The sequence below is a fragment of the Periophthalmus magnuspinnatus genome, chromosome 11, assembly GCF_009829125.3.
Source record: "Periophthalmus magnuspinnatus isolate fPerMag1 chromosome 11, fPerMag1.2.pri, whole genome shotgun sequence".
Classification (NCBI taxonomy): domain Eukaryota; kingdom Metazoa; phylum Chordata; class Actinopteri; order Gobiiformes; family Gobiidae; genus Periophthalmus; species Periophthalmus magnuspinnatus.
Window position 1 is genome coordinate 13,155,086 of NC_047136.2, and position 23,742 is coordinate 13,178,827.

The 23,742-nt window shown below is 35.8% G+C and overlaps 1 protein-coding gene across 22 annotated transcripts in view; it reads right to left on the minus strand.

The window, feature by feature from the left end:
* Window positions 1-23,742, minus strand: part of pleca (plectin a) — a 113,337-nt gene that overhangs the window by 12,292 nt on the left and 77,303 nt on the right. For 11 of the 22 annotated variants that reach the window (XM_055225447.1, XM_055225443.1, XM_055225450.1 and 8 more), the window contains 24 exons: window positions 17,467-17,633; window positions 12,995-13,110; window positions 12,162-12,286; window positions 11,939-12,058; window positions 11,738-11,833; window positions 11,046-11,173; window positions 10,003-10,096; window positions 9,758-9,912; window positions 8,960-9,311; window positions 8,599-8,676; window positions 8,255-8,416; window positions 8,073-8,177; window positions 7,765-7,860; window positions 7,558-7,683; window positions 6,990-7,142; window positions 6,249-6,403; window positions 5,160-5,286; window positions 4,206-4,389; window positions 3,692-3,712; window positions 2,747-2,904; window positions 2,141-2,319; window positions 1,476-1,614; window positions 616-972; window positions 36-119 (listed from right to left, as the gene is read on the minus strand). In XM_055225447.1, the coding sequence (XP_055081422.1) occupies window positions 36-119; window positions 616-972; window positions 1,476-1,614; window positions 2,141-2,319; window positions 2,747-2,904; window positions 3,692-3,712; window positions 4,206-4,389; window positions 5,160-5,286; window positions 6,249-6,403; window positions 6,990-7,142; window positions 7,558-7,683; window positions 7,765-7,860; window positions 8,073-8,177; window positions 8,255-8,416; window positions 8,599-8,676; window positions 8,960-9,311; window positions 9,758-9,912; window positions 10,003-10,096; window positions 11,046-11,173; window positions 11,738-11,833; window positions 11,939-12,058; window positions 12,162-12,286; window positions 12,995-13,110; window positions 17,467-17,633 (3,477 nt within the window). The remainder of the gene's footprint in view (window positions 1-35; window positions 120-615; window positions 973-1,475; window positions 1,615-2,140; window positions 2,320-2,746; window positions 2,905-3,691; window positions 3,713-4,205; window positions 4,390-5,159; window positions 5,287-6,248; window positions 6,404-6,989; window positions 7,143-7,557; window positions 7,684-7,764; window positions 7,861-8,072; window positions 8,178-8,254; window positions 8,417-8,598; window positions 8,677-8,959; window positions 9,312-9,757; window positions 9,913-10,002; window positions 10,097-11,045; window positions 11,174-11,737; window positions 11,834-11,938; window positions 12,059-12,161; window positions 12,287-12,994; window positions 13,111-17,466; window positions 17,634-23,742) is intronic. The other 11 variants (XM_055225441.1, XM_055225449.1, XM_055225451.1 and 8 more) reach the window with 3 other exon arrangements.

Here is a 23,742-nt window from a genome sequence, read left to right on the forward strand (position 1 = left end):
ATCTTTAAACATTTCAAATGGTAGTTGCTATGTACCTTGACTGAATCAATGTAAGCCTTGGCATTTTTCTGACAGTCTTCAATCTGGTCGTTGTTTTTCTCAATCTCTTCAAGCAATTTCTACAAATATAAAAACATAAAATTAGGATTTACAAAAACACAAAAAAAGAGGTTAGGATACTGTTAATATTTTCTTACAAGCTCTCTCAATTCAAATTATAACATAAATAATACATAATGTTTATTTGTATAACATGTCAGTATTAGTTGATACAAATACAGTCAGCATTTCATCAGTTGCACTGGGTGTACAACAGATTGGACGAAAGTATTATCACAAAACTGGCGATAATTATAATTATTATATTAATAAGTCTGTGTAATCCCTTAGTTACCCATGTCGGGTCCATAACAAAAGAAAATGTAATTATGTCAAGTGTAAAAAAAGTTTAAAAATGTATTAAATCTTAAACAGGTTTTGTCCAGTTTGTAAACATTAATATAGGTATAGGAAAAGATGACAATATGCAAAAAACAAAAACAAAACAAAAAACACCAAACCAAAACCAAAGAAAAAACAAGACTATTTTATAATTCTTTCAGGTTCACATCTCACCTGCTCCTGAGCCAGCTGCTCCTTGAGGCTTTTACTGCCCCCTATTGGCACAGCCTGGATCTTGTCTTGTGTCTGTCGTGCCTCTTTTAACCACAGCATCAGGGCCTCGTAGCTCTGTCCATACGAATTCATGTGTCTCCCCAAAAGGTCCAGTTCTCTTAATCTCAAATCGATCTGACCAAACACACACTGCCACCGGTCCAACAGAGCTTCCACCAGGCTCCTGTAGTGCTCCAACTCTGCGTCGCGTTCGCTGTGAATTCGATTCATTTTGTCATTGATGGCCGAAGCTTTCTTTAACTCATCCTGTAGCCGCTCAAACACCACCTGGTCAGCTTCAGCTTCAGATCGCATTTTCTATAGGGTAAAAAATAATGAGGTCAAAGGTGCACTGTAACTTTTCTGGTACGTAGTGTGCCACCTGTTTGTCTCATGAAGATATTGCTTTGCTTTATATTGGCATTATATTGTTCATAAATTGTTAAACTTTCTGTTTTGAATTACTGGCATTTTAAATTCTCAAAATCACCCCTCAAATAACCCCTACATTAGAAAATATCAATGCTGCATTTTTAGTAATTTAGTAAATAAAGTTGGTGAAGAGAGGGGAGCGACAATCATAATTATTTGAATCATGTAAGATAACACACTGTGGCTAATTGTGCATATAGAGTGATTCACTAATCTATCATAGAGGCTTTGATAAAACTCAGTGTATTTAATATTCTTTAATAATGTAAATATAATTCAGAATAAGAAGTGTGGAGTCTAGAAGTAATGTCAAATAAATTTCATTGTAATTGTAATGTAATTATTTTATTCTAAGGCACATTTTAGAATAACCGTTTCAATAGACCAACCTTGAGCTGACTGCGATGCTCATCCACCTCTTTTTTATTGGCCGGAACTTTTCCAACTTCACGAAGTCGAGTCTCATAGGATTTGAGTGTGTCCTCTGCATCTTTGGTGTTTCTGATCACAACGTCGATGGTCTTTAACCTGAGAAAATATGTGCAATAGTAAGAAATTAGTAGACACAATCACTAAAATATGAAGCCACAACTTAAATTAAACTTGACAAAAAGTAAAACTGGAATACAGCTGGTTCAAGAAAGACTATACCTGGCTGGAATTGAACTGAAACCAATCTAGAACAAAGCCTGATTTTAGTTATTGCTGAATGCATTGCTCGTTTGTGCAGTGTAGAATGTATCTACCTATATTTTATCTGTATATTTAAGTTATACAGATATGCAGATTATCTTGCATATTGGTACATACTTCATTATCTTTGTTTACTTATTTAATGATTAATGATTATCACTACTTTATATATGCTTTTTAAAGGTGTTTATCACTTTTAAACTATTGTGACTGTACTGCAATTAGAAATGTGTCTAACAAAAATAAAACAAAAAACTGAACTAACTTCATCAAAGTTAAACCTAAACCACTACTAAAATTATACCCCTACAAACATTGTGGCCTATAAAATAAATGGGATCTATATTATGTTGTGGCTTACTTGTCCAGATAGACTGAGGATAATCCGTAGACATGGTCCATCTTTTTGAGGGTCAGGTCCAGTTCAGATCTAAGGACTGGACCAGAGCTAAGAGTCTGAGGAGATGACAACATCTCCTCTGTTTTATCAGCGATCGAATCCAGATCCTTCTTCAGACCCTCCAACTCTGACTGCACTTTCTGTCCAGGATGAAAAGCACAAAAAACCAAAACATCTTATCAGAGGTTAAAAAAGACGAGCGTTGACAAAGTATTTCATCTGCACGCAGCACATCTGATGTTGCAATTTACTTTTCACTTACAACTTAATACAATATCCCAACTATAATTAATCTTTAAGGGCTTTAAGTTACACATTTAAATTTGTGTCAATTAAATTTAGTCACTTTTAATAAAATGTTGTCAATCATCAGGTATTTGCCAATCGAATTTCTATAATCTCTATAAATTTATTAACTTCGTACTGATAATTGATCAATAATCAAATAATTATTAATATACCTCATTGCCACACTAGGGAATTTAGTGTCACTGTGAACTTACTTTTTTTATAATAATATTAATCCTTAAACCTTGTTGTAATAGAATTAAGCCTTTTATTATATACCATCTGCTCTGCGGTCTTCTGTGCACAGGCTCTGAGTGGCTCCTTCTCAACAGGTTGCCTCAGTCGGGTCACGGTCCGATTCTCACAGCCCTCCAACCGAAACCTCAGGTCCTGTAGCTTAGACAGGTAAGTCTTACACACAGACTCATCCTGCTCGCCTGGAGAAATGAGGGAAAAACAATTAAATAACACATTAAAACATAAATGTCTGTTTGTTTTTTAATTTATAATCACTAATGACAAGTTATAAAAGTGAAATTTTAAATTCACTAGAAAAGTAGGCATCTAGGCATTGTTTCAGGACTTAAAATGTCTAGATGTCTAAGTTTAAACTTGATTCAAAGATTATAAAGACACATGTAAATAAATTAGAATAGTCAGCATTTCAGTCATTCAATATATATTCAGTATTCAGTGCCCAGAAGGTACTTTACTTTTTTGTAATTGAAAATACCTCTATTGTAGTTTAAACATGTAAAATAATTAGCACAGTGTGTACCAAATTTTTATCAACATTTGACCACTAAATCAAACAATTACATTTTAATATATAACTAAAACAAATTCACTGCAGTGTAATTTATTAACACGTGTCTTTACATAGTATATAGAAATATTAATCACATAATGCGGGCAGGTATGTTAAAGTATTTTATATTTTTATCAGGGTGCTCTGGGTTAATTTGTGAGCTACTGTGCAATGCAATTTAAATATTTTCAATTCATGCCTGTTTAGCTTTTACAAGTCAGAGTTAGATAACTTTAATTTCATACTGATAGTCAATTATTAGTCCATTTGTTAATTTCAAACATGAACATGAACATGCCCATAGACATAGAGGATAGTGCACTGATTATTAGGAAGAAAACCTGTTGTAATCATGATGAGTAAAATGATTTGAAATGTGCCAGTCCAGCCTCAATGCACACAGGCCTGAGTCTTACCTGCTTTTGGAGGCTCAACCCCTGTAACAGGAACCCAACAGTCACTTACATACATACACATACACACATACACATACATCGCCAAATTTCAAAATAAAAGTCTGATGAAAACATGGGGTGGATAAAAACGAGTCTGCAGTTCCTCTTTTTTAATATAGGATCTGTTTTCCTGTACCATACTTAAAAAATACAATGTTCTAACATGTAAAAGAAGCTGTGAACATGAAACAGAATCCATAACAACTGTTCACTAAAAAAGTTAGTGTAGTTCTGGGCCAAAAACAAAGCCCTACCATATGTGTGGTTTTATTAAAAAGTGTGGTTCAGGAAGTGTGTGTGTTAATACCTTTATGCCATACTCTAGTTTATACTGAACCAAATATCTAATCCAATCACTACATGTCAACTATATGCAACCTTTATGCAACTGAGAATGCACCCATATTCATGAAAACTTCTTTTACAGTTTCTACATTGTATCCATATTTGTTTACCCCTGTACACTGATGCGTACCTTGCTCTGCAGAGGTGACCAGAATGTTGTAGTGCTGGTTGGCCTTGTTGTAGTTGGCCTCAACCTGCATCCGGTCCTCGGCTCCGAACATGTGTGAGTCCTGGCTGTCCTGAAGGAAGTCCTGGTAGTGCTGCTCCAGGTTTCTGAGGGCCAAACGGTACTCCTCCACACGCAGGGTCTTAAACTGAGACAGAGGAGAGAAAGAGGATGGTCGTAATAGCTGAATACATTTATCGCTTTGATATATATCTTTAGATGTACTATTATTATTTTAATTTTATTGCTAGAATATGGTGCTCCTTTTTCCTACAGTATTTGTACATCTGGTGTTGTATGAATGTGTGTGTGGTAAGTTGGGAGTTGTTCCTTTTTTTTGTTTTGTTTCAGGCAGACATATTGTTGTCAATTGTACTCATTGCTTTTTGTGCAATGATATGGAGGGTAAAAATTTAATCTAAAATGGCCCAAAAATATCCACCCAGCTTCTGACAGTGATTGCTATACATTTGTTATGACATACACTATTTCAGTATAGCATCATAAATAATATTGTAATGATTTTATATTTTGTGTTTAGTTCAGAGTTGACATTTTCTGTTGTTCTTGTAAATGTTTATGTGTTGTTGTTGTTGTAACTGTTTTTGTAAGTGATAGTTGTTGCTATGCCGACAAGTTCATGTGAAGATTGATTTGAAGTTACTGGTCTGTTTTGGAGACTGGCTCTAGTGAATTGAGACTGCTCTTTTTTGGCGTGGGTTATGGCAAACAATCAGAAGAAATATGGCGTGTTTCCTTACACCAGAACACTACAATATTATTTACTTACATTTGACCTTTACAAACTTCAAAAGTTTCTCAAAGCACTCACTTGCACATCATTCTTACCATCATTCATTGTTGTTACAGTTTTTACAGACAGTGTTATTGTTATTATTATTTTTTTGTAAGTATTACCATGGAGATGTTCCAGGTCTTGATGATGTGGATGTCTCTCATGAGGTACTGCCAGGACAGGAGGCTCTTCATGTCCACGAACAGAGTCTGCCACTGGGACTGCAGCCGCTGGAGGTTACCATCCAAACTGAGGTGGGGTAAAAAAACAAAATCATTTAACTTTTATCTTTTAATCTGTTCATTGGCTAATAAAAGAAAAACAAAACACTAAGACAGGACTAAACCAGGGCTAACTAGGACTAAACAACCCCCTAAACATGGAATGAAAAAAAAAAAATGTCTTGAAGCTAAAAGAACTGGTTTCAAGAGTACAGTTGAAATTTACAAATGCCCCCTTTAGGACACATTACTGTCTGCTGTACACTCAGGTGAGCTGGCCCTCACTGCAGTGTCGCCGAAATATGCATTGGCTTATGTTTGTCTATAAAACCATGCTAGGGCTCACACCTTCTTATCTAAGTCAGCTGCTCGTACAAGAGTCTCCCTCCAGATACAACACTCGGTCCTCACAGCTCATCAAACTGAAAGTTCCTAAGTCTAGGTCTTCTCTTGGCCTCATGTCATTTCGATGCGCCGCTGCTAATAATTGGAATTTGGCTCAAAGCTCACTTAAACTGGACTCCTTCATTTCTCTTTCTGCTTTTAAATGTAAACTGAAGGTAATTTTTAAAGACATTTGTAAATGTTTTACTAATGATACGAAAGGAGATTTTTAGTGACAGATGTAAATGTTTGTTTTATATTTTAATGAAATGATGTGAGTCTAATTGTGTTAACTCCCCTTCCCTTTCCCTTGGCTGCTCTGGCATGCCCAGGCCATCATTGTAAATAAGAATTTGTTCTTAATGTTTTGCCTGGTAAAATAAAGGTTGAAAAAAAAGAAAATCCGTTTTGAAACACAATAAGTGATAAATGATTTGTAACAAAAAGAAATGAAAAAATCTCAGAGGGACAAAGCCATAAACCTTTCCTGATTAATAAAGAAAAACAGTCTAGGTAGAGGACTAAACCAGGTCTAAACCAAGACTTTTCAATAATTATGTACCTCAGTGAGAATCTATTATATTTATGTCAATTATATAGATTTACCCGGCGACAGAGTTGACTGCGTCCTTATTGGTCGGTGGAACTAGGAAGCAGATGGAGGGGACGACTGATTCGCTGCCTTTGTCATTCAGGACCCTCCACTGATATGGCTGTGAGTTATTCAACAGAGCGCACTCATCTCCTCTGTGCACAGTGATCTGACCAAACAAGATGAAGTAAAGTTTAGTGAGATTAATTAAGAAGATTTTAATATTGTCTGAAGTAACCCGAATAAAGTATCTGAATATTGCAAGAATATTTGGTAATCTCTTGATGTGAATAGTTTAGGCTTTATACATGAAATATGTGCAATTTTTATTCACTTAAAATATTTGAACTTCATATATTCAATAACAGTAGGATATTAGCGGGACAGTTCACGTTTGATATTTTAGAGAAAAATTAAGTGGCCAAATTGAAGCAGTTGGGGGGCTGGGTTTTGTCTTTGGAGTTTTTATGTTCTCTCACTCTCTGGATGAATTTTATACAGGCACTCTGGTTTACCCAATCAACCCAAACCAGGCACAGTAGGCTAATCTTCTAGCTGCGTATTCCTGACCAAAGCTCAAGATCTAAGGGTGACCTAATAGTGAATATTGGTAGAAGGATGCTGAGGTTTGAGCTGCTAAGACACAGAAGACCAAAGAGGAGATTTATGGATGTAAAGGAGATAAAATTAGTTGTTGTGAAAAATAATGCAGCTGTCAATACTGTAATGTAATCTAGTATAAAAATATATTGTACCTCCATCTGTTTGAAGTCGCACACGGCCTGTATCGGCTGTTTGCCCTTGATGGGGGTGGCCGGATTTCGAGGTTTGAGTTGGACTACAGTTTTTGCTCTGCGCTTCAGCCCCTCGATGTGAGTCTTAAACTCAGACAACTGCTCCTTCTCATCCTGGAGACAAGATATAAGACAATGTAAAAATATATGATACAACATTTCCACTAAAATAAATGTGGGCGAATCATTTATGTTATCTATATTTGTCTATCTGATCATATAACATGCTCACTAATAAAAAGCAGGAAGTTATAATGCCATGACTAAAATACATTTCTGTGCTGTATAAAAAAGAAGTAGCTCACTACTGGTAAATACAGTCAATACACTATAGAATGAGAATATTTAATGTGTGAATGGCAAGTATTTAGCATTTTAAAATCTCCATAGGTTTGTTATTCTCTGATACAATCCCAATCTCTATACTGATCTGTCAAATTAACATATGGTTAAGTAATAAATAAATTAAAAATAATAATAAGATTTAACACTGCCTAAACACGTTATAGTAGTGATTAGTTGCACCCACAGCAGCATCCTGGAGCAGATCCTCCAATCTGGTCACTGTCACAGAGCGTTCACAGGTGTATTTCTTCTTCATCATCTCCTGCATCTTCTTCATCCTCTCCTCGGCGTCCTTCACATCTGAGAAAAACTAAAACAAAACAGGAAGTTATTCAGTAAAATGTAGAAAAATGATAGGATAAATGACATTATAGTTTGTTAAAGTTCAAACCTGGAAGTAGGCTGTGTTTTCTTTGAGGTGAGTCTCGATGCAACAGCACAACTGAAGGATCCAGCTCCACTGAGTCTGAAGTGCCGCAGTGAAGGCCTGAGAAAGAATATGGTTAGATATACAGAGGAATAAAATTATACATTTAAGATAAAAATTACCTAGGTAATTCCACAAATTTTCTACAGCTGATTTTCATGATTCATATGTGCAGTGACAATGAAGTCTTTAATATAATATTATAATATCGTTTCAGTAGCTCCTTTAATGTATTTCTTTTAACAAATTAATGTTTTAAGTATTTGAATCACCTCTATGGTTTTTTTGGCTGGATGTCCATCTCTGAGCAGTTTATCTCCTGACGCTTGGACCCCATTCACCTTCTTCTCCCTGAGCTCCAAGTCTCTCATCAGACCCTAACAAAAAAGATTAAAATATTAGGCCAAAAATACATTTAATAACACAAAATACAAACCAAATTCTTGTTTCTTACAGAGTAGTTTTCCTTCTTGGCTGTCATGTTGGTGTTGCGTTCGCTCCAGTCATAGTTGACCTCTTCCTCCTCTTTCTCGTTCAGCCACATCAGCTCTTTGGTTGCCGCGGAGACGAAGGCGTGGAGCTCCGTCAGGTAACGCAGGCGTGACTTTGAAGCACTCTGCCAGAGGAATGGACAATTTTAGTGCAATGTTGATACATTTACTTTATTTTGGCATATTTTTATTTAGTTTATAGGCGATTTTACTGTTCGTTTTAGATCATTTTAATGTAATTTAAGGATTTTTTTCAGTGATTTTACAGTGATGTTACAACATATGTTTGTATTTAAGTTAGTCTTACCAGAAGTTTTCCGTACTGCTGCTCCAGTTTGGTCAGATAGTCACGATAGGCAGCTTTACTCACAGGGGAGATCTGACTCTGAAACAAAATGGTAAATTTAAATTGTTGAGTAATTAAAATGATGATATATTTACACGACAAAATATAGCAAATGAAGTGGCACACCTGTCAATCTAAACTACCTAAAATAAAATAGAAAAATAAACCATGTCTTGATGTTTAATGAATTATTATTATTTTTAAGATTACAATCATAAATACATACCCTGTAATTTCTGTCTTTGGTTGTAAGGACAGATAAAAAATAGTAAAAGTGTGCAAAAAATCCTACAAATTTCACCAATTTATCACCAATTATTACCTCATCCGCCTTGGCCCTTTCAATCTTGGACCTGAACTCTTCTATGGACTGATGCAGGCCGCGGTGATTGCCCAGCTGAGACTCCACAGTGGGCAGGTCAGACCCCCACTCGCCCTCGTCCACGCGCTTCTGGTTCTCCTCCACCCATCCTAACAGATCCTGGATATACCTCATTGTGACCTCATCCAGCTCAGGACGCACCCTGGTCCCTGAAGATGTCTGGACCTGCCCCATCTGGACCTGGGTTAAGGGGATTTGGGTCATTGGGATTTGGGTCACAGTGATTCCGGACTTGAGGCGCAGGTTGTACTCGCTGCGGAGGTTCACCAAACGCTCATGGAGACGGTAGACCCTGAAATAGGAATAGGAGGAAAAGCAGGTTTAGGTACAGATGCGGTTCACGACCACTGCAATAATACAAAACAATATGCTCTGCAACAATGAGCTAAAATATTTCACTTTTTACATTAAAAAGTACTTTTTGCAGAAAGAGACATTTTGCATCTTCTTATGCCAATGCTATTTGAGTTACCTAGTCTATCATAGGTCTGACTTTTCAAAAAATACCTCATGGCAAAGGGACAATTAAAAAAGTGAAAAAGTTTTAAAACAAAAGAAAATTATTATCATATCCATGGTAATCAGATCAGAACCTCCTTCACACCATACCATACAACTCAAAATCATAAAAAATGCCCTGACTTTAACCAAATAAATACAATCAGATGACAATTATCTCTAATGCGCATGCAGTTTATTGTGTTATAAATTCCTCTTGAGCCTTATTCCTAGCATTACCTGCGATACATCTGCTCGGCCTGCAGGTGGCGCCCGTCTTTAAGCAGCTGCACATCATTGAACAGGAGGCGGATCATTCCCTCTGCCTTTTCCAAATCTGCCTCCACTTCTCCAGAATGCTGAGGAGGCTTCCCCGCGCCCATAGATCTCACATCCTAAAACAGAAAACAGATTAATTTAAACACAATTAACAAAATTCACTTATTGGGAAAGAAAAATGCATTTATTTAATTTTCTATGTTTACCTGTTGTAGCAGTGCCTCCACCTGGTTCAGTTGCTCCTCGCAGACTCCTGACTCCATCTGGACCTTGCTAACAACCCTCTGAAGTCTCTCCAATCTGAAATCAATGAAAAAACAATGCCATTTAAAACACATTAAACTCCATAGATAATGATTCTTGGCAGTGCAATTTCATCAGTAATCACAAAAAACATACTCTGCCTTACTCCGGTACAGACATTTTAACACGTATCCTTGATGCATAAAAGCCATAATGACGTTTTTGCCTTGTTTCTCAGTCCACTTACTGAAATGTAACTAAGATTTGCTTTTCTAAGACATGGAAAAAGCAATTGAAAAGTTACGCCCTGCTTGGCCTTGTGATGAAACAACCATTTTTAAGATTGTTGTCTGTTGCTATGAGAACGGTGGAGTTGTCATGTGGTTTGCCCAGTAGAAATTGTTCTACTTTCCGTTCGACAAAGCTGCATTTTATAACCACTTCATCATTTGAGAATGAGTCACTTTCTTTTCGTTTTCATTGCATTGGTAAATCTAGAGATTATTGTGGCAACGCTAAAAGCATGTGACAGACGCTGGTTTTGATACAGGAGCTGGAAAAAAAAAACTTTTAAAACTAATATTGCAATTTCTTTCTTTCTTTTTCCATTTTACTGAAAGTGATAAGAAATAAGAAGGTGTTTTAGGATTTGTACTACTACTATAACTACTTCTATTACTATTGCTGCTGCTACTACCATATAGGGGTGGGAAATATTGACAAAAACAAAAATCTTGATATTTTCAGATATTATGTCAATCAAACAGAATTTAGTTAAAAGGGATTAGGATTAAAAGGTCTGAGACAAAAAGGTGAAATATGATCTTAAGATTTCCACCATAGTGCAGAAATACCACTTATTTATATATACTATAAACAATATATCTTTCATGCATACCTTCATACCAACATTCACAACATTATTGACACTTAATTTTCCCATCTAATAACGTGCCCATATTAATGCTACTTCTAATCAATACTATTTCTTTACTGTTATGATTACCGTTCAAACTCAATCCGGAGCAGGCGCTCTCTTTCCAGGATGGCCACATGGAGGCGACCCCACTCCTTCTCCACGTCAAATGGGTGATAACTGGGAGGCACTTTCACCTGTCCCGACTGCACTGCCCCCTACAGACAGACAGGAAAAGACTTTAGACTGGGTGAACAGAAATCAATAGTGAAGAATTGCATGAGCTCCACTTCAGGTCTGTTTTGTATCAAGGTGCCAATACCTACCTACAAAAACGTTACTATGGAACATTATTGGGGACACTTGCTAAATTCTGTCAAGGTAGATTTGCAAATACTAATCCAAAATGTATATGTTTTTTTCCAGTAATGTCTCCAAGAACTAAGCCTATGTGTTTTGTATATAATATGAAACTGTCCTTTTTCATGATTACAGAAAAGACTAACTCCTAACTAAAACCTAGAAAGCATAAAATACATTAAAGAGCATCATTAAACACATCATAAAACAACAACGTTTTGATTTGTACACAATATAAAGAAATATTATTTGAATACAGTCTTTAGTGTACTTTATTATAAGATAAACCAATCATTGTCAAAAGCAACTAAATAATTGTCACTAATCAATGTCTAAAAACAAGGTGTACAAAAAAGGTGGTATTAGGACTGTGACTGTGACAATAAAAACAAAATAAAAACTGTGTCATTGATAAAACTCACTTCAAATGACTTGAAGATGTGCTTAGAGCGGTTTTTGTCTGATTCTTTCGCTGGGAGCTCGGTCTCTTTAAACTTGAGGAACTGACGCCACAAAACCTGCAAAAACAAGGGCAGAAATTTTGCTTATAACAATTACTTATTAATGTAATACTTACTCTGATGTTTTCATATTATTACCAAGAAAATGTATATATCACTCACCTCAATCTCCTCGTAGCTGGTGGGGAACTTCTTCTCCTCAAACACCAGGATATGGTGCCTCATCCACTGCTGCAGCATTGTCACCAGCTCGTAGTACTCCTGCCAGCGCAGCTCCAGCTCCTACACACAGTACACACAGTACACAGGATACACAGACTATCAGAGTATGTACTATGTAGTGAAAGTACTGATACTGTGAATAGGGGGAGTATTTGGGGATTACAGATAAACTGGTGCTCACGTTGGCCCGTACTCCGTCCTGGGCGTCTGGGACTCGGGGCATTGCGTCATAAAGAGACGAGACATAAGTGATGATTGACTTCTCATCGGGATGGGGCACATCCACGTCTGAGAGAAAAAAAAAAAATGTAATAAATTTCTACCACCCCATTTATAAAATAATGCCAACATATTTGTCATCCGCACAAACATATTAATCATTAAAAATACCTTGACAGACATCACAGACATTCACAGATACAAATTCTCTATGTTTGATTTTATGTTGTAAATTTTGTGATATTTTATTCTTTTATGTATTGTGAAGCGACTTTGAGTGTCTTGAAAAGCGCTATATAAATAAAATGTATTATTATTATTATTATTATTATTATTATTATTATTATTATTATTATTATTATTATTATTATTATTATGTCTGCCTGTTACTACAATTCGATCACTTGGCTAGCCACTCCTACCCTAAGTTACATCAAATTGAATGCTCCTTCACATGCAAATTAATGGTGAAGCCCCATACTTAAGTATAGAAAATGTTTATTTCATGATATTTATGGCATTTATTTAGTCTCCTCACCAGGAACATCTAAAATCTCATAATAAAGTTGGTAAGCCGTTAGCTCAAATGCTGCTTTACATGCTAATTATTATCTAAAATAAAACACCAAAAGGTTTACGCTCATACTTAGGACAAACATCTGTGTACATCCTATTCTATCATGTTTAAAATTCTTTGCTAATCCTCAAAACATTTTTTATGAGTTTATGGCCATAATTTAGCATCAAAGTCTTATTTTACTGTATTTTCCATCATACCTTCGGGATCGAGCAGCCGTGTGACTCCCAGCTCTCTCTCTGCAATGGTGAAGGCCTGCTCCAGATTCTCCTGGTTTGTTTGTCTGTACACTTTCCCCATGTCGATCAAGTTTGGTCTAAAACACAAAACAAGACAATATTATAATATATTAATATTAAAAATGATTTCTTACTTCCCATAGATTACATTTTCAGATATTTATTTTGTTTAATATTAGATGTACTTTATATCTGCTGTTTTCTGGTAGTAAACATAGCAATAGCTAGTGGAATCCATGGGTTTCAGAGAGATGAAAACTAACACCATCGACATAGCATTCAACAATTCAAAACAAAGTAGTTTATCCTTTGAATGGTTCAATGTCCTCAAAATGTCACCTATAAGCAGAAAGCTGAAACACATGAATAGTTGGATTTATGAGGCATCACCATTCTAAACTGCAATTTTTTATGTTAGTTGAGCTGAGTTGAGCTTTTTCTAGTAAATTGTGAAAATGCAGATATTTTGAACTTGTTACCAAGCCAATGCACATCAAACTAAAACTATTATGAAGTTGGGTGTCTTCTCTGTCAGAAAAAATGTAAAAAGTATAGTATTAAAAGTGACCATATTGCTCAATCACACTGGCGTGATTGTTGTCAACTGAAAAGACTTTCAGGGTGCGTTCACGTCTATTTTGAGTACATTTTATCCCTGATGTGAATTTGATTTGGTCCAGTTTAGTCCTTGTTTAGTCTTGGTCTACTTCAGGCTTCAGGTTTAATCCTACTTGTCTCAATGTTTATGTGGTGAATGCACTAGTGTGAACGCAGACTTCATTACATGGTAAGTTTATGGACCTAATCCCTAAACAATGTCCATAGTGCTAGCTGGTAATTGGTTGAATAATTGTATCCAGGTTCTTATTTCAAAATATCTTACAATAAAGCTATGAATCAATGACAAAATGGTTAGTTTCTCTTTAATACAAATGGATCAATAAAAAGCTGTGCATATTTAATTTCTGGCAGTTGAAAATGTTAAACGTTGCTCTAAATAATTTTTGTAGGTCAATGCCTTTCAGCCATCATTCCTGTGAGATGAGTGGCAGGTTAGATAACATTCATTCACTCCATATTTTAAGTAGCTTCAGGCCTATGATACATTTGCATTATAAAAAGTCAAGCACAAGCAAGTATCTTTATCACCTTCATATATATTATATGTTATTCTCAAGGGTAGCGCTATAAAGAAAAAGATGCAAACAAAATCGCAAAGCCAAGACATTTTAAATGCTGCAGACATGTTGGTGCAAGGATTGAGTTGATTATGATTCAAAAATTTGTATTTGTTACAACTCAGACATCTTGACCTGGTTTTCAAAGATAGACTGCAAATGGCCAAATAGTGTCTTTTAAGCAAATATTTACAGATGGTTTTGCATAATTAGACTTATACTGTGATCAAACTGTTCTTGGTTAAGTAGCCCGTCTGCTAAAGAGTTCAAAAGAGTTCATTTGCAAAAACAGAAAAGGGCTATTTTAAAATTTCATGCAATTTAAAGGTGCACGATGCATTTCTGGTGGTGAGTCAGCTGCTTGCTTGTCTCAATGGAGATGATATTGCTTTGCCTGTAATGTTCGACTGTATGGCTTTAAACGTATCTCCGTAGAAACAACACACACCAGGCCAACCAGTTCACAGCAAAGGTGCAAAAAAGACCCATGATTGAAAAAATATGTGTGTGTGTGTGTGTTTTTTTTTTCCAGCAATATAAGATCTGCTATTGAATAAATCCAAGCTAGATAAGTTTCCATAGCGACAAGCAGGTGGTGTCTCTCTTACCAGAAAAGTTACCTGGAGCACCTAATCTGTGCACAGTCTACTACAAATTTAAATGAATATACAATGCATATTTATAATACCTTATTGAAATCAGAATAATTAAATTTCAGTTTAGTATATAATGACATTTTGTTACATTCATTATATTTCACTACTATTAGGTCTAATGTAATCGAAAGCAAGCCATAATAATCCAAACTAAGAGGAGTAATAACAGATTTCATACACTTGTACAACTTTCTGGCTGTATCTCCCTTTGCGTGGATATCCATCGATGTAGCATGCTCTCCTGTAGGACGTCCTGTCTCTGAGGTGGATTATCTGAGGATCTAGACCTGATTTTGCTGCTCCCTCCTGTTCTTCACTTTGAGACCCTGGACTAGACTGGGCTCCTGGACTTTGTGATCCCCGTCCCGAATCAAAAGAGGTCTCCGCCGGAATGTCCTCACAAAGCATTATAACTTTATCGTCCAAATCAGTGATCGATCCTGCAGTGCTGCTCGATGCGCTGTTCAAACGCCTCTTTGAGCTAAATCTTCTTTTCAGTTTAAACATTTTGCCGATGGTTTTTAGCTTCGAAATCTACAAATTTAATTGAAAAATGCAAGTGAAAGTTATCCAAAACCCTTCTTTCAGCTGCTGACGTTTTGCACATGCCACTTCGTCTCTGCTCTGAAGATTCTACTGCGAGATGTGGAGTTTGAACAAGTGATTTGCAGAGACCTGTCAGTCAAAAATTATCCCTCGGGGCAGCTCTTTTAAAATTTATATGATGCACCCATACCAAGAAGCCAATGGTTTTCAAGCTATGGTGTCTGTGTAATCCCTCAGTCATCCAGGTATGATCCATAGTAAAAGAAAAATTCAATCTGTCAGCTACTTAACAGCTGTTATATGTGACATTTGAGAACTTTTTCCCATTCAAAAAATGTCATATTTAGTTTTAAATAATTAATCACTATGCTAACGGTCTTAATTTTTCATCATTCTGAAAGCTGTTTATACAAATATGGCTGAGGTCTGGTCCAGTCTAGGTCTCAAATCTGGTTAAAATCTGGTTTAGCCAAATTTATTCCAAAACAATGTCAATATTACCTTTAAGTATTAAAGTGTCCAAGTTCAATTTAGTCCCATTTTGGTCACAAAATGTCACTTGAAAAGTCAAAGTTTAAACCTGGTATTTTTTTCTGTTATTTAGTTCAGCAGAGTCATGACCTTAAAAGCTTGTAGTTGTTGCACTGAACATAAAAACTTCAAAGCACTTAAATCTTTCAAAGCCGGAGGGTGGCAGTTTGTACAGTGTGTTTGCTGTGAAATCTTGAGAATTTTCTATAAAAATGTTAGCTTGATACATTATCTTTATCTAAACATATACTGTGTACAGATGCACTGATTTAATATAACCATGTTTTCAAATATTTTATGGTATGATTGAATTATATGAACATATATAGTACAACTGATACTACACACAATGGCTGTGTACTTTAATGTGTAATGTATTATGTATGCTAATGAATTTCTTAGAGAGCTTTAAAAAAGTGGTATTAGTCTTAGCAACGTTATCCAATGTCTAACGCCCAATCATTCATAAAACATTTCATATTTAATCATGTTTAATATAATAAAATATAATTAACAAGAATAGGCACATTTAGCAAGTTTAAAATTAATCAAACCAAAATATCAGAAATTTAAAATTAACCCATTTTAGTGTATATGTTTTGTGCTTTCTTAGCCCTGACATTTAAAAGACAGAAAGATGAGTGGTTATGTAACAGGGACCAAACTAAAAGGTCATCTGTAATATTATTTAAACCTTCTGTGAATGATGGGTGCTCTGCAGTATGACAAGATCCAGGTTCAGACAAGTCTTTTCTGCACAAGCTTATTTTAAAATGATTGAAAAAATGTACCTAAATACCTTTTTTGAGTAGTAGTACTTTGTGGACTGGATATTATGGTATGTTTTATGTGTCATCAAATATATTTGTAGTTTACACTGTGTAAAATGTAATGCAGAGAGTCCTGTTCAATTACATTAATTGCAATCTCCATATCTCCTATCTGGGCATATTTCTCTAACTACAAAACCTAAAAAGACACATTCACTTTAGCTTCATCATGATAACACAATAAAATGCCATGCACACTGGCCGATAGCATCTAATCATGAAATTACCAGCAAAGAAAATGAATCGATTAGCAAAAGAATTCTTAGTAGTTGCAGCCCTAACAGAACATTTTGATGTCATGTGATAATCAGCTGCTGAGTCTCCTTGGGCACCCCAGTCATTGATTTCGGCTTTCTGTCATACGGTGCCATTTTGACAACAACTAATCATTCAAAAGATATAATATTTTGCTTTTAATTGTTAATTGCTATGGCAATGGTCCTTGTCATTCCCAATTTGAGTCATTTACCAAATTTGCGTCAATCATGCTTGACTAAATTTTCATTATTTTACTCTCCAGAAACTGTTGCTATCTGTCAGTTGCCTTTTATTTTATTATTTTATTTATGTTAAATAAATAAAATAATAAAATAAAATAAAAATAAGTTTGCAAAGCAGCATCAAATTGGGACACAAATGTGGTTCTGACTCAAATTGGATGGCCATTGACCCTTTGACCCCTGACCTCTGACCTGTGCCTGTGGATGATGGCATTGAAGAGTTTTCCGTCCCTCCAACCCGAGGTGAAGTTTTCGCAGCGGAGGCCCTGGTACCCCTCCACCATCCTCTGGGACCACAGCAGCAGACGCTCTTTGGCCGTCATGTCGTCCGACTGACCGTTCACCTGGATGTCTGAGATCTGAGGAAGAAAAAAGACAAATTGGTAGCAATATTAAGATAGTAGATAATGCAAATAGAGGGAAAGAAATATTTGTAAATGTATAAAGTTTTACAGTTTGTGTAGATTAATACTGCCATGTAATGAAAGTTTTACTATCATATCACCAGTGAATGTTGGTTTGACGTAATCATAAAATAAAGTATTTTGAAAACTCAGCTCAACTCAACTCTTAAATTGCATTATTTATAGATTCCCCACATTCAAAGGAGAGAACAACTTTGGTAGCTGCAACTGTCATGGGACTGCTCCAATAGACTGTATGCTCCAATAGACTTTCTAACCAGCAATCACTCACACACCATATTTTTACTAGGCTAGGTGAGTGAAATGTCTTACCATAGGGCACAAGAACAGAATATGCCCTATAACTCTCTAGTTATAGGATGGCCACTCACCATTTTGGCCGCTTAGTGAGTTCAAATTACTAAGCAGTTTGAAGAACATCTTTAATCTTTTTCCTTGCTTTACCACGTTTTATAAAAAGCTAGTGGGGCAATCTAAAAAAAAAAAAAACCCAAAAAAACATTTGTATAAAATTGCTTTTACCTTTAATTAGTGTCACATTGGAGGTCTGTTTTTATATAGCTTCTAGTTTTCCCTGTACAGTGTTATTCTTGGTGGCATAAATATAACTTTTCTTTTTATATTAACAGTGGTTGGCATGTTGGATGAGGAGAAGGAAAGTGTATTTTCCTAAAGGCTGATTTCTTCCATATCGAGATGAGTCACAGTTTAACCCACAGCACTTTCACTTAAAGAGAACATAAAGTACTTGAGTTTGACTGGTTTGAAACGACCACAGACGTTTATTTATTTAGTTATAAGACAATAAACAGTAAACCGCCTCAGAGACAAAGTTTTACAACTCCCTGAATCCGCCCACTAAAAAATACTTGAGCAGCAGTGAATGTTGGACGCGAAGTTAACTAGAAAATTCCATATTTTATAGCCGACAGAACTGTGAAAGTCTTCAAAAAAATTCATTACCAGAGTCAAATGTATGGTGTCTATTGTGTCTGCTCTATTGTTTTAAAAAGGGTGATAAGGAACTTTTCTGGAGGAGGATTTATGTTTCTATGAAGATGTTATTACTTTGCCTGGAACGTTCCACAGCATAGCTTTAAACTTTATAACTCCATGGAGACTGGTCAGATCTGAAGAGAGGCCAAAAAAAAAAAAGTAGCCATTAAAACACTTGTATTTGAATAAATGTAAGGAAGGTTAATGCCAAATTGTCCTTCAATTTTTATGTGACTTTGAAAATGTTAATGTTGAAGATGTTATTTATATTTTATTTGCTTGAAAAATGTGCTGTTATAAAACGTGCACATTTAGGGGGCACATTTAGGGATTCTGCAAATAATCACATCGCTTTTTTCATCTCTTTGCAGTCTCCTGGAAACAGTTTGGTCTCTTGCCTGTATTATTTCTTACATGAGTCAGAGCAGAAGTTATAATTTCACTTGGACAGATGCGTTCTAAGGAAAAGGGCGGAGGGTGGAAAAAAGTCATTTCTTCCTGTATTTTCTAATGGGAAACCCCAAAGCTGTGAGTGGAGTATAGCTGTGATTCAAAGCACCGCCTACTTTAGCTCCTCCTTTTGTAAACTATTAAACCACTGTTATTTTTAATGCTAACTTTTAAGCTCTAGGGGACAGTGAGATTTGAGGAAGTCACTATTGTTCATGGTGACTAATGTCTGCAGAAATAAACGTTCTAACTAAATTATAGCTACTGTAGACTGGATGTCTGAGTTTTAAAACAAAGAAAGGAAAATGAAAAGGCAACTGTTGTTTAAAAATGTATTTCATTTTATAATTCCAAATCAGAACAGTTTCCCCTCTTTTATAATTTTTAAGTTTATTGGCTGCGTTTGTACTTGTCCTAGTTTGTTTCTGTTCTAGTCTTAGTTTAGTCCTGATGTAGACTTTGTTTGGCCTGTTCTAGTCCTAGTTTAGTCCTGATGTAGACTCGCTTTGGCCTGTTCTAGTCCCAGCTTAGTCCTGGTTTAGACTTTATTTGGCCTGTTCTAGTCCTAGTTTAGTCCTAGTGTAGACTTTATTTGGCCTGTTCTAGTCCTAGTTTAATCTTGATGTAGACTTGGTTTGGCCTATTCTAGTCCTAGTTTAGTCCTGGTCTAGTTCAGGTATGTTTGGGTATGTACACATGGGTGAACAGGGTGTTAGTTCTCAATTATCCACCATAACCTGACTTTAGAACTGGTAGTAATTGTAAAGTGTCTAAGACACTAGGATTTATAAAGCACTTAGCCAAACAAAGCCTGCAACTTACTTTCTATGGCTGTTCATGGAGAGAAACTTATATATATATATATGTAAGGGAATATGGTGAGAGTTAGAAAATCATTTGAGTTCAACAACGCTAATTAACATCTCTCTCAACTACACAAACTTATTTTTTATACTGCACATTTCCACTGGCAAATGCATAAAGTATAGTAAGACATTTTGGTAAAATAACAAGTCTTAAAAGGCCATAAATTTACACGTCCAAGGGTTAACCATCTCCTCGTCCTGACTCATTTTGTGTGGGAAACCCTGTACGTTGCAGTGGGTTTGATATTTTCCACAGTGTTTGGGGAGCTAGGGTTACGCCTCCGTCCCGCCAACTTCACATGGGACGAATGAGTCACGCGGGACGAACAGCCAGATCCCAGAATCACCATCAAAACCAGCAAAGCATGAAGACTCCTCCACTGCACACTCCCAACGATTTTCCACATCCAGAGTAAGAATTAAGAATGTGACAAAAAAATAGATGTGAAATATTCTGCTATTTTCTGATCTATGTTATAATGTAGTTTCCTCATCAAAAACATACCTTGAGTTGTGTTTTATTTCATTCACACATGTTTAACACGCAAACCCTGTATATTTAGGCTGAATTATTCTCAAACAGAAAACACTCCATTCCACCTTGTGATGTCATATGGTAATACAAGAAGTGCTCCACTGTGTTTTTAAACTCCATACACTTTCATTAGAATCACTTGGACGATTTCAGCCATAAAGGTAAAATGTAGCTGCCAACTACATGACATCAAAAGGTGGAACAGAGTATTTTGAGCTTTGGAGATGTAGACAGACTACTAATGCAGGACTACTCAAACATATACAAAACAAAACACAATTACAGGTATGTTTTTGATGAGGTAACAACATTGCAACATGGCTTAAAGCTCACAAGAGTGAATTTTGTGTAATATAGGACCTTTAATTAATGGGCAAGACGTGATTTTCAAACTGTGAAAATTGGATATAGGTTTTGTGAGTTGTTATTAGTAGCTACTCTAATAAAATTGTAACAGTACTCTTACTTGAGTAAAAGTTTTGGTTACTCTTCCCACTGTGAGCAAGTCTACATGAGACAAAAGCTTACTGTTGGCAATATTAAATGTATTTAGTGCACTCATCTTCCAGATATTTTTTTTCCTAATCTGTGTCTATCCTTTGAACACTTCAGATTTTTTGCATTATCTAATGTTTTGTCCTTCAAATTACATTAACCTTAGACAATCTTTACTGATCCACAAGGAAAATCACTTCAAATTATAAATAAGATGTTTCGTCCCACAGTTACTCTTGCAAATGCTACTTGAGTAGTAGTTTCCCCAAATACTTTAATAATAATAATAATGCATTTTATTTATAAGCGCCTTTCAAAACACCCAAGGACAATGAACAAGATAAAATTAGATAAAAAATATATAAAAACACAAAAAACATGACAAAAACTGATTGACAAAATGTGTGATTGGAGAGAGAGAGATAGGACAGTCTGAACAGGTGACTTTTGAGTCTGGATTTGAAGAGTGAGTTGCGGAGATCAGGAGGGAGAGAGTTCCAAAGCTGGGAGGCAGAGCGACTGAAAGCCCTGTTCCCCATGGTCACAAGTTCGCGCAGAGGGTACAGTGAGCTGGAGAGAGGAGGAGGAGCGGAGAGAGCGGGCAGGAGCAGCAATGTGGAGGAGGTCAGATATATATGAAGGGGCTTGGTTGTGTATTGCTTTGAAGGTGGTAATTAGTATTTTGAAGTTAATTCTCTGTTTTATGGGGAGCCAGTGGAGTTGTTGTAGGGCGGGGGTGATGTGGTGGATAGTGGGGGTCTGTGTTATGACCCGAGCTGCAAAGTTCTTTACTCATACTTAATTTCTTGAACCATACATTGGACGTCTACTTAGTAATTAATAGTACTGAATTAATAGTATTTTTACTTGTTTAATAGTATGAAGTAAGAGTATTTTTATTTTACTTGACTACAATTTCTGTCTACTCTGCCCACATCTGAAACATCTCAACATCTGCTTTGGGTGGACCACAGGTCGGAGCCGTACTGTAATTTAATCAGTTTACATTCAATTCAAGGTCCTCTTCTCTTCATTGTAAGCCAGAGCAGTAACACAGTGCCACATGAAACAACAAAGTGCTTTAAACTTGAGAATCCGAACAGGATACACCAAATTAAGCGTAGTAGCTTATTGTTTAGTCTTGAAACACTTAAATCTTGGATATAGAGGTCTAAGTACTACCAAATGTTGGACTACATGCACTCCCTGCTTCTACTGTAACTGCTGTGTCAACAAAACTAAATCAAATCTGATGAGTGAGCCTAGAAACGTTCAATTTTCCTACTCTGCCCGGAAGCGAACTAATCACACTGTAATGAAAGTGTTCCAAATGCATGTCAAACAGTATGTAGTGTTATGTAACAGCGGTCAAAGCATGGTCCCTATTGTAAACAATGGTCCATGGCTAAGGAAATGTGACTTAGCCGATTTGAATGCGTGAAGGCAGTTAAAATAATCACCGAATGCATTTTATTTGCACCAAAAGGTCATTAAATTGAATGTGCTTGTGAGAATGGGACATGGTTAAATACGGCTGCCAAGAGGAACAATAAATTTGAACAAAGGAACAATTGTGTTGATTAATAGCCACAAAACAATGGAACGGTGTGTGCAGGGGGAGCGTTTCCAAGTGTTTTTGTTAGATTGTATAAGAATTAATCATGAGGATATTTAAAAGTTTATATTTCAAGTTTTATTAAATGCTTTTATTAAAACAGATTGTGTTTTTGCAGTCCATTCAAATAATCAAAGAGCAGAATTATCATTATATACATTTTTTTCAGCAATTTTTTCATCTTCTTGCAATTTTTTTAACTTGACGATAAACTGTCTATATGTACAAAACAAAGTCGTAGATACATTTTTATTTATTCATTTATTATTATTATTATTATTAGTATTAGTAGTAGTAGTAGTAGTAGTATTAGTATTAGTAGTAGTAGTAGTAGTAGTAGTAGTGGTAGTAGTAGTAGTAGTAGTAGTAGTAGTAGTAGTAGTAGTAGTAGTAGTAGTAGTAGTATTGTTATATTTTTTGGTAACATTAAATTTATGAGGAAAAATATTGCATTGTCTTAATGCTTAGAAGCATGTTGGATTTTCTCATTTTTATAAAGTCGTAAATCTTGTAATTCAACGACAAATATTTTTTTATTGTTTAATTCAAAACTTAACCAGAAAGTGAAGAGTTTTACCATGTAATTTTTGTTTTTCAAGATGTATAAAATAAAGTGAAAATGAGTGAAGAGAGAAAGAGGTGAATGACTTTGAGAGTGTAGACAGAGTTAGATATGATCTGGTTCACTCCCTCAAGGCAGCAGCAGGCTCAGCCAAGTTTCACCATAGGAGCCTCACTGTCAGCACAGTTTAATAAATGAACTTTTATCTGCATTTATCCTAGCAACCACTGGAAAAACATCACTTATAAATATTCACTATGATGAATTTTAGAAGTCCCACCACATCATAATGACCTTCATGTTATAATGTTGTTACCTCCTCAAAAACATACCTGGAATTGCACTTTGCTTCATTCGCACATTATTAGTCAATATCTAATTAATTAATATCCTGCATTATTAGTCTGTCTACATCTCTAAAGCTCAAAATACTCTGCTCCACCTTGTGATGTCATGAAGTTGTAGTTTTCCTTTTACATTTTACCTTTTGTCCGGTAGAGCTTGGCAATCCCAGAGCTGAAATT